We start from the raw sequence: 11,228 nt of genomic DNA, 5'->3' as shown, positions 1-11,228 counted from the left end.
TGGCATGTCTGTTCCAACTACTTCTACAAAGTGAAATGTGGGTAGCCAAGGTTACTTCCAAGTGACACCTCTCAGGCCTAGTGTTGAACAGGAAGCATTGTACCTTCTATGGGAGGTAGTCCTCCAAGCAGGATACCTAGGATCAGCCCTGGGATAGAAGATACTGAGAAAGGGTTTCTAATTATACTGTTTTTTTTTTTTTTGAAACAAAAACAAACAACAAAGAAGTAAAATTTTATTACATACTTGTTTTCAAACAGGACAGAGAGATGGGTCAAATATTCCAACTCATTGTATTGATTACAGAAAATGCGCACAACCACTTCATAGAAACTGTATAGGGATTTTTGGGGGACAGGTATGGTAGTATATATCTACAATGCCAACACTCTAAAGACTGAGAAGGGTCTCAAGTTTGAGGCCAGCCTGAGCAACAGTAAGATCCTGTCTCAAATATGCAGACAAAAAACACATACACACAAACCAGTTTCTTCTACGTTATTAGACTATCTGGAGTAAACAAATACATCATTGCTAAATAACTTAACCTGAAAGCCCAAAGGTTTACAGTAACCAGTAGCACTCTAGAATATTTTCTTTAAGACTCGGTTTTTCTACATAGCTCAGGCTAGCAAGAAACTCATGATCCTACCTTAGCCTCCCAAGTGCTAGAATTACAAGCACATGCCACCTAAATCTTGTCAGTCTGGATTATTTCACTGCCTCCAAACATCTTCTTACAGGGCTGTCATGTATTTGCCATTTACAGACCACAGCCTTTTTGTAATATCACTTCTTCCATGGCTTGTAGTCTACCTTATAGGATGCCAGTCCCTTAGCCCTTCAAGATGCAATAGACACAGAGTCTCTTAATTGAGCTGACAAGTGAGTTTACAAAGCAAGAACCCATGTGAGGAAAATATCTGATAAATATTTAAGCAACAAAAGTTCCTAGATATGAAACAATGAGTTGCAGACAACCACTGTACTGCCTGACAGGTTTTCTGCCAGAGCTTATGGGTTGTTGAGTTGATCTGCTGTAATCACCTGATAAAACACAGCCAGGCCACTTCAGTCCTCATGATTATGTCTGCCTTCTGCCCCAGAAGGTTCCTGTACCTTGTGGAGCTGTGCCAGTGGTAGTGGTAAGGTAGGAAGCTTTCAGAAAGACTGTCTAACCCATAAGTTGCTTTCTGCAGCCCAGACCAGAAATGAGCACCCAAATGTGACATTCAGATATCCTCTTCCTGGAGACAACATGAAGCCACAGCACAATCTGGACAGGGAAGGGAAGGCTGCAGCCAGGCCACCAGCAGAGGAGGGTGCAGTCCTGCAGGCAGCCTCAGGACCGGGTAATCTTGTCTGGGGGCATGAACCCAGTGTCCCCAAGGGTCCTGAGCGCAACACGACCGTTGGGTCGGATCACCAGGTGGGTGATGCTCCCGTTGTTGAGGGACAGGCGGAGCCAACCTTCTGGGGGAAACTGCAGTGCTCTGGGGAGAAAGAGATGATAGTAGCAAAAAGCTCAGGCTGGTGAAGAACTGCTCTTGGTTCAGGCAGCTTGACAGTCTTTTGGAGTGGGTATGTTCAGCTGGGCCAGTAACTGAAGCCATACTGTCTTCAGGGAAAAGATTCTCATTGGAAAGGTCCTAATAGTACACTAAATAAGAATCTGACCTGTGGGGACAAGGCTTCAACCCAATTAAGTCAGAAATGTACTTAGAGTTAATGATATCAAGGCTGTTTTGCACTGTAACAAGAAGCATCCAAATTAGGAGAGAAATATTTCTGACAGGACTTGGCTGTAATGCATGACCCTGACAGGATTTTCCTTTTTAAGGACACAAGTATTGGGGCTGGAGAGATCAACAGTTAAGAGCACTTGCTTACTCTTCTAGAGGACTAGAGTTCAATTCCCAGGACCTATGTTGGGCAGCTCACAGCTTCTAATGCCTCCAGCTCCAAGGAATCCTTTTTCTGGCCTCTAAGGGCACCTACACACACATACACACACACACACACACACACACACACGAGTATTTGCTGAGCATTTTGGTGTTGTCTCTGCCATTTTCTAGTAATAGAATGTGCTCTATCCTCAGGAATTAGTCTGAATTGAGTTCGACTTAGTCTACCAACACGTGTGACATTTCCTGCTAGTAGGCTTGTCAATTTTAAATTGTAAATATGTAAAAATCCTGTGATGTGTTCTGGCTAATACTGAAAAAGAACATGGGAAATCCCACCCCAACCCCTGGTTTTTAAAGATAGAATTTTATATAACTCAAACTCACACTCGGCCTATTTTTCCCCCCAGTTTTCTGAGATAGGGTTTCTCTGTTAATAGTCCTAACTGTCCTGGAACGCACCCTGTAGACCAGGCTGGCCTTGAACTCACAGAGATCCATTGCCTCTGCCTCCTGAGTGCTGGGGTTAAAGGAGTGCACCATCACTGCCCAGCCACACTGGGTTTCTGTGCTGCTGGAGACAAACCAAGGTCTTTGTACATGCTAGGCAAGCACTTGACAAGAAGCTACATCTCTAGCCCAGTCTGCTAGAACACTGTATACTTTGTGGTGGCTTGCTGCTTAAAAAGAGCTTCTAGAGGGCTGGAGAGACGGCTCAGCGGTTAAGGGCATTGCCTGCTCTTCCCAATGTCCTGAGTTCAATTCCCGACAACTACATGGTGGCTCACAATCATCTGTAATGAGGTCTGTCTGGTGCCCTCTCTGACCTACAGGCATACACGCAGACAGAATATTGTATACCTAATAAATAAATATTTATTTTTAAAAAATAATTTTTTTAAAAAAAAGAGCTTCTATATCCTCAAGGGGCTGTACAGATTTTCACATAAACAGGTTTCATTTGTTTTATTTGAGACAGAGTATCACTGTGCAACCCCTGGCTCACCTGGAACTTGCTATAAATAGAACCAGCCTAGAACTCACAGAAATCCACCTGCCTCTGCTTTCCAAGTGCTGATATTAAGGTATGTGCCACCACACCAAGGTCATAAATGGGTTACTTTAAGAGATCACTATAATCCTGGCTAGCCTGTAATTCACAAAGATCTGCCTATTCCCTAAGTGCTGGGATTAAAGAATTGAAAATGTGTGCCACATCTGATACAAAGTATAGCTTTTTTGTTTGTTTGTTTGTTTGTTGGTTTGTTTGTTTTTTGGTTTTTTGAGACAGGGTTTCTCTGTGGTTTTACAAAGTATAGTTTTAAACAATAAAGTAGACCCATAAGATGGCTCAACTTGGGCAAAGGCCCTTGCTGTGCAAGCCTGGAAATTTGAGTTCAGCCTCTGGAACCTACATAAAGATAGAAGAAAGAAGTAACTCCACAAAGTTGTCCTTGACCTCTACACAAGTTCTATGGCACACATAAAATAACATTTTTTAAATATTAAAGCAGTTTTTTCTTTGTGATGAGGGATCAAATCCAGGCTCCTATATATTCCAGATAAGCTATTTACATTAAGCCACACCTCAGCCCACACTACTATGCGGTCTCAGTGTTGCCCTTCACAACTCAGGATGATCACTCCTGAATAGGGCCTGGTACTACTGCCGAGCTGCTTTCTGCATTTTCAACATTGTCAGTTATCAGGGGCTGATACAGAATAATGAGGTAAAAATAAATGGGGCACTCCTGGCTTGTTCACATGTTGAGTGGAACATATAGTGTTTATCCTGATAAGCAGTTGGGACCACATCATCCTAGAAGCACTTGCTCTTACTAGAGAATATAAACAAAGCACCTGTCCACCACACCATCCTCCTTCCTACTAACAGTTCTCAGTCTGATATGGAGCTCCTGGAGCCCAGTAGGGACTCCCAGCTTTTCAGCACAACCTTGTACTTTCTTGGGACTGATGCTTATCTATCTGACCATGAGGTTCCCTAGTTCCCTGGACTGCTGGTCAGCTGGTGATGGGAACATGCATCATGGTAAACGTGACAATAGGGAGCAGGCTACTTACTACCTTGGCACACAGAAAAGTGACTAAAACAAGGGCATTCAGGGAAACAGCATGAGCCTGTTACGGAAAGTGAAGAAAAATTCAAAAACAAAGTAAACTGAGCAGCAAACAATCACAGGTCATGACATGTACAGGACTAGCAGACAAGTATCCTGACACACAAGGTGCCCACACTGTTCACGGACACAAACATGGAGAAAGATGGTACTTAATAGAGAAGTTCTGATACCAACAGGACAAAGGAAATAAAATCTCAGAATAAGTCTACTGCTGACTGCTACTGGCAGCATCCAGCAACAGGCAGCTGGAACAAGTGTTTGGAAAACAGGACTCTTGAATGGTCCCTAGACATTCACCATTCTCAAAAGGCTGAGGACGCCAGAACACAACTCCCTGACCATATACACTGTCAAGGCCAGTTTCACTGGGGGTTTACTAATATAGGAAGGTGAAACAGGCATTCTATAGACAATTAATCTAGCTTCACCATATTCCCTTCTGAGTCAAGACAGAAGAAGCCCCTAGGCTGAAGAAACCCAAGGCCAGGAAAGATGGGTGCTAACAAAGTGAATTAGACATGGCATTTACCTGCAAACAATATAGCGGATGACATTGGCATGGCATATGAAGATCTCATAGCTGTCCTCCTCCTGCTTGGCATCAGCTCGGTGGATGTAGTTCCTGAAGGCAGCCTCAATCCGGGCTCCATCTTCATAATACTGCTAGGAGTAGACCAAGGAGTTGTCAGTGTAGAAGCAGACAAGGCTAAGGACAGGCCTTGCCCTAATCCAGTGGCACAAGGAATGGATTTTTACCACAGCCTCTGGCTTCCAGTGAGAGACAGGTGGATCCGGTTCAATAGGGGCACCTTCCCGTAGCAGGTCTGTGCTGATTCTGGAGACACCTGGAAAAGAGCTGATCCCTGTTCAGCAATGTATCCCCAAGAGTGAATTTATACCCTCCACATGGTAGACAACCAACACTCACCTGGCAGGTGTTTACTGATGATGTCTGTGGTCTCTACAGCACGGGTCATGGAGGAATGAACAATTTTATTAAACTTTAATCCCAGGCTTGCAAGTCGGAGCCCTGTAAGTTCAGCCTGTTCCCGACCTTGAAAGAAAAATAACTGAAAAGTCATATACCAGTGACGTGCCATCAAGCACCACTGAAAACGTTGTCCTATTATAGACTTAACCAGGGTCAGGTCCTCAGGGAGCAAAGAAACATTAAGTTGTCCTCAACCCCAAGGAAAAATGCACCTGATTAGCAGCAATGAGTTATAAGCAGTGGAATGTGAACCCTTTGTTGTTTCTCCTATTTTTACTCAACTATGTTCAAAATAAAGTTCCAATTGGGAACATATCTTACTGGTAGAACAACTGCCTAGCACGCAAGACCCTGGCTTCAATTTCCAGTACTGATTGGCGGAGAACAAAATCAAGTCTCAGCATTAAAGTGGCCTACTGTCTTGTGACAATTAGACATAACATGACAACACAATCGGCTAGAGAACATGGCTGGAGACATATTACCATCCAACTTTGAATATGTGTACAAATAGGAAATATGCCATCCCAACAAAATGTTTAAGGCCAAGTGGTGGTGGTAAATGCTTTTAATCCCAGCACTCAGGAGGCACAGGCAGGCGGATCTCTGTGAGTTTGAGGGCAGAATGAGTGCCAGGACAGGCTCCAAAGCTACATAGAAAAACTCTTGTCTCAAGAAAAAAAAGTTTAAAATGTAAATGCACACTACCATGTATTCTAATGTTTCCACCTACTTGGGAAGCAAAGCAGGGGGATCAGGAATCCAGACCAGCCTAGATTACACAGTTGAGACTCTTGTCTCCATCACCACCAGGGCTGTAACAGGGAAAGAAGGGGAGAAGACCTATATTCCAATTTTAGCTGCTCTAACTTCAAGACCATTCAAGGAGTCCTACCTAGGCCGGGTGGTGGTGGCGCACGCCTTTAATCCCAGCACTCGGGAGGCAGAGGCAGGCGGATCTCTGTGAGTTCGAGACCAGCCTGGTCTACAAGAGCTAGTTCCAGGACAGGCTCCAAAACCACAGAGAAACCCTGTCTCGAAAAACCAAAAAAAAAAAAAGAGTCCTACCTAATGGGGTCAGAGTGCGGTCCTTTTCCAGGGAGCCATCCACATGGTACTGGGAATGGCGGATGAGGAATATGTGCCTCGTAGCCTTTGCCTTATAGTGGTCCAGCCTGGATGCCAGCTCCTCTTCTCCAGATTCCACGTTCCTCTTCTTCAGGTTAACGAGAGATAGTGGCTCTCGCCTAATTGTGAAAACATACCGTAATGACCTCTTGTCCAAGACACCTTTCAGTACTTGGGAAAAGGACAGAGGGAAACTCAAGCCCAGGGAGATCAGCCTTACAGAGCATACCTGTACTCTTTACCAAAAGATCAGACAAAAGGAAAATGCAACAGTGGGCACAAGAGATATGTGAAGCCTAAGGTTCATGTTCCTGGCAAAGACAGGCTAGGGAGATGGCTCAGAGGTTAAAGTGCTTGTTAAAGTACAAGCAGGAAGACTGGAGTTCAGAAGCCACATAAATATTGGTAGGCACAGTGGCCCACCTATAATTATAATTCCAGCCTCAGAAAGTGGAGACAGGATCCCCAGAAGAAGCTGACTAGTGAGACTATTCGTATTAGCAATTCTGGGTTTGACTGACAGACCATGCCTTAAAGGATAATCTGGAAGCATGATCAAGAAGAATCTCAATATCTACTACCTCAGAGGTTCACACAGGCCTACACATGTGACCTCACACACATGCATATGAGAAGAAAAAAAGGAGAAACTCAGTAATGCTGCAAATATGCAGCCAGGTGACAAGAGGTGGTGAGCATATGAATAGTTGGAATGGAGCAGAGCCTCGAACTGTATTATCTATATGGATCTACTAGTTATGGGGCTGTGTCATTAATTATTTACTCATTTTGTTGGTTATGAGATGGTCTCTTAGCATAGCCCAGGCTGAGGTCACAGCAGTCCTACTTCAGCCTTCCAAGTAGCAAGATTACAGGTATACACTAACATTCCTAATTTAAATAAAAAATACTAGACTGGAGCCCTTGGCTGCACTTTCTCATAGTATAAATCTACAGTCCTAACAAGAAGCTGAGGTAGAAGGATCAGAAAAAGCTAGCTTGAGTTATATAATAAGTAAATCCCACACTCATAGATTTAATCAACCAGGTTTCAAAAATATTCAAAAACATTTGCACCAGTACCAAACAGCCCTTTTTTTTTCTTGTGATTTTACCTCAAGGTATATAATTTAACAACTACCTACATGGCAAGTTTATTGTATTCAGTATGATAAGTAATCCAGGGATAATTTAAAGTATACAGGAGAATAACCTAGACATCTAGGTTATCTCAAATACTACACTCTTAAACATACATAGATGTTGGTATGTTTAGAGATGCTGGAAGCAATCCCCCAGAATACAGAGGGACTACTATAATTAAATTAAAATTAAATAAAAATAGAGCTCTTTTCTAAGTCACACTAAATCACTGTGATCATCACAATGGTCATCACAATGGTTGAGGACTGCAATTAGTGGACTTGGTATACAGGAGCTGAAGAAACTGAAGCTACTCAGATAAATGTAGGAGGCGAGAGCCATGCATGGTGGTGAACACCTTTTATCCCAGCACTCAGAAGACAGAGGCAGGGAGATTTCCAGTCCAAGGCTAGCCTGGTCTACAGAGTGAGTTCCAGAACAGCCAGGGCTACATGGAAAAACCCTGTCTCAAAAAACAAAAACAAATAATGTCTGTACAATAAAAGAACTTCTGGAAGCATCACAATCCCTGACTTCAAAAAACAAATAATGTCTGTACAATAAAAGAACTTCTGGAAGCATCACAATCCCTGACTTCAAACTCTACTACAGAGCTACAGTACTGAAAACAGCCTGGTATTGACATAAAAACAGACAGGAGGACCAATAGAACCAAATAGAAGACTTGTCTTCAAACACCTGATTTTTGACAAGGAAGCAAAAGATATCAAATGGAAAAATGAAAGCATATTTAACAAGTGGTGCTGGCATAACTGGATATCAACATGTAGAAGAATGAAAATAGACCCATATCTATCACCATGCACAAAACTCAGTCCAAATGGATCAAAGACCTAAACATAAAGCCAGCCACACTGAACCTTATAGAAGAGAAAGTGGGAAGTACACTTGAATGCACTGGCACAGGAAACCACTTCCTAAATATAACCCCAGCAGCACAGACACTGAGAGAAACCATTAATAAATGGGACCCTGAAACTGAAAAGCTTCTGTAAATCTAAGGACATGGTCAACAAGACAAAATGACAGGGAAAAAAAAAACTTCATTAATCCTACACAGACAGAGGTCTGATCTCCCAAATATACAAAGTACTCAAGAAATTGGACACCAAAAGAACACATAATCCAATTAAAAAAAAACGGAGTACAGACCTAAACAGAGATTCTCAACAGAGAAATCTAAAATGGCTGAAAGACACTTAAGGAAATGTTCAACATCCTAAGTTATCAGAGAAATGCAAATCAAAACAACTTTGAGATTCCATCTTACACCTGAAATAGCCAAGATCAAAAACACTGATGACAACTTATGCTGGCGAGGTTGTGGGGAAAAGGGAACATTTCTGCATTGCTGGTGGGAATGCAAACTGGTACAACCCCTTTGGATGTCAATGTGGCGATTTCTCAGAAAACTAGGAAACAACCTTCCTCAACACCCAGTAATACCACTTTTGGGTATATATTCAAAGGATGCTCAATCGTGCCAAAAGGACATGTGTTCAACTATGTTCATAGCAGCTTTGTTTGTCATAGCCAGAACCTAGAAACAACCTAAATGCCCCTCAACCAAAGAATGGATAAGGAAAATGTGGTACATTTACACAATGGAGTACTACACAGCAGAAAAAATAACGACAGCTTGAATTTTGCAGGAAAATGGATGGAGCTAGAAAACATTATTTTGAGTGAGGTAACCCAGACACAGAAAGACAATTATCACATGTACTCACTCATAGGTGGTTTTTAAACATAAAACAAAGAAAACCAGCCTACAAACCACAATCCCAGAGAACTTAGACAACAATGTGGACACTAAGAGAGACTTACATAGATCTAATCTACATGGGAAGTAGAAAGTAGAAAAAGACAAGATCTCCTGAGTTAATTGGGAGCATGGAGACCTTGGAGGAGGATTAAAGGGGGTAGGGGAGAGGCAGGGAGGGGAGCAGAGAAAAATGTAGAGCTCAATAAATATATTAAAAAAAAATAACGTAGGAGGCAGAAACAGCACAAGTCAAACCTGCCAAAATTACAACCATGATGGAAGAGGAAGGACTGAAGTGTGGGGGTGGCTCAAGCATTATCTGTACAGACTAAACTGGGGTGTTAGTCCCATACATTGCCAAGTCAAAGTCTTGTTGTAGATGCAGAAATGTGTCGGGCTGGATGGACCATACAGTTTGGAGACTTCTGTCAGAGAGGAAAACCCACGAGAAAAGAACCAAGTGGATATGCCCACTTCCTAGTCCCTTCCTGCAGTTGTTTTTCCATCTGTGATGCATCCTTCCCCCACCTAACATTCACTGTGCCAGTCCATGCACACGTGCTGATATGGCAAGCAAATAAATACGAAGCAAACTTTTTGTTTGTTGTTATTTTTCAAGACAGGGTTTCTCTATGCAACCCTTGCTATATGAAACAAATTTAAATAAGGCAACTCAATTCTTGGGTTTTTTTGTTTGTTTGGTTGGTTGTTCTGTTTTTTAGATACTTTCTCTCTACATATTTCATGCTGTCCTAGAATTCAGAGATCTGCTTGCCTCTGACTCCCAGTGCTGGGATTAAAGGCATGTGCCACTATATATCAGGCATCCATGGGTAACCTAACTTTTAGTTCTACTTAATTCTAAGCACAGATTCTCTGTAAACAGCATGCTTGAAAACCCAATTTTCCGCAGGCTTCGGGAGAATCTGTGAGGACAAGCTGGGCTATATATCAAAACACTGGCTGACTGACTATACACACACACACTATACCAAAACACTGACTATACACACACACACACACACACACACACACACAATCTAATCCAATCTAATCCTTTAGAAGATAAGTCCTTGGACACAGACCTTCGGGTGTACTGTCTCTGAACAAGACTTCCCCGACGAACTTATCCGGCCGGGTAGAGATACCCTCTCAGGGACGGATAGTTCAGGCACTGAGACCCTTTGGAGGACGCGTCGTCCTGGTACTGGGACTCTCAAAGAACCAGCCGTCCCAGTTCATAGTAACTCTAGACCACTCACACACACCCCTTCAAGTGCACCGATATCTGTGAAGGGTGAGGAACCAGGCCCGAGCTCCACCCTCCGGTCCCTGCACCTGTCCCAGTTGGAATCCCAGACGCTGGGCCCCGGACGCGAGGCTCCTGTCCAGCTCGGAGGCTCGGTCGCGCGCGCGTCTGCATCCCCGCCGCCGCGCGGCTTGCCCACCGCTACCGCGGAGAAGAGGACAGCGGCCGACCCACCCGCCAGACCGCAGGCCGCTAGCTGAAGCGCCTGCCGGAAAGCCATGCCTCAAACCGCGCGGCCCGACGGCAGTACGCCAGGGACACACTTCCGCATGTGCCTGCTTCCGGCTGGAGGAAGTTCCGCCCTCCTCCCTTTATAGAGCAGGAAAGGCGGACTCGGGCGCCACCTACCGGTAGCCTCTATGTGGCAAGCATAGCTGCCCTTCCTTTGGTGGGTAAGTCCCCAGGGGATCAAATTCTGGTATTGGGTTTAGGTGAACTGAAAATCCTCAGGTTTTGCTCTTGCTGTAGAGCTAGAGTTTTTGTTTTCTTTTGTAATCCTTAAGTGTATGCATACTGTTCTTCAACTATCAACTTTCACCTGCAGAATTCATTCCATTTACCTGCAATTATAAACCTTCTGCATTAAACTATCAACTCTCCATTCCCTACAGCTAGGCCCGGGCACCTTCCATCCTGCCTCCAAGTTTTACTGCCCTAATCCTAGTCCTAGACCAGACCAGGACCTTCTGAGTAAGAAAGTAGTCCAACTGCTCTTTCAGGGCTGGCAGCTCTTAGCCGTGTTGAGCCTGAGGCCAAGGGACCAGACTAGCAGGCCCAGAGGCTTACTACCTTGGACTTTAACCAGCAGCAGGCCTAGTACTTT

The 11,228-nt window shown here is 43.8% G+C and overlaps 1 protein-coding gene across 2 annotated transcripts; it reads right to left on the bottom strand.

Annotated features, from left to right (window-relative positions):
- Positions 1–221: 221 nt before the first annotated feature.
- On the bottom strand, positions 222–10,679 carry Pgam5 (PGAM family member 5, mitochondrial serine/threonine protein phosphatase). Of its 2 annotated transcripts, none has more exons than XM_057766003.1 (6): positions 10,435–10,679; positions 6,108–6,286; positions 4,977–5,102; positions 4,805–4,893; positions 4,578–4,711; positions 222–1,493 (listed from the first exon to the last, which is right to left on the bottom strand). In XM_057766003.1, the coding sequence occupies exons 1-6, from the start codon at positions 10,623–10,625 to the stop codon at positions 1,343–1,345; spliced, it is 870 nt and encodes a 289-aa protein (XP_057621986.1). In that variant the 5' UTR covers positions 10,626–10,679; the 3' UTR covers positions 222–1,342. The 2 variants fall into 2 exon arrangements, with proteins under 2 accessions (XP_057621986.1, XP_057621987.1); XM_057766004.1 differs by having other exon boundaries at positions 4,578–4,708.
- Positions 10,680–11,228: the final 549 nt, after the last annotated feature.

Source organism: Chionomys nivalis, chromosome 3 (assembly GCF_950005125.1).
Source record: "Chionomys nivalis chromosome 3, mChiNiv1.1, whole genome shotgun sequence".
NCBI lineage: Eukaryota > Metazoa > Chordata > Mammalia > Rodentia > Cricetidae > Chionomys > Chionomys nivalis.
This window is presented reverse-complemented; position numbering and strand designations above follow the sequence as displayed.

What these genes read in the sequence shown, in the direction of transcription:
- Pgam5 (XM_057766003.1), bottom strand. Translation starts at nt 10,625, where the DNA reads ATGGCTTTCCGGCAGGCGCTTCAGCTAGCGGCCTGCGGTCTGGCGGGT. An exon ending in ACTGGAAGCCAGAGGCTGTG is followed by an intron (nt 4,712 to 4,804) that starts GTAAAAATCCAT and finishes GTCTACTCCTAG; the next exon opens with CAGTATTATGAAGATGGAGC. An exon ending in ATCCGCTATATTGTTTGCAG is followed by an intron (nt 1,494 to 4,577) that starts GTAAATGCCATG and finishes CTTTCTCCCCAG; the next exon opens with AGCACTGCAGTTTCCCCCAG.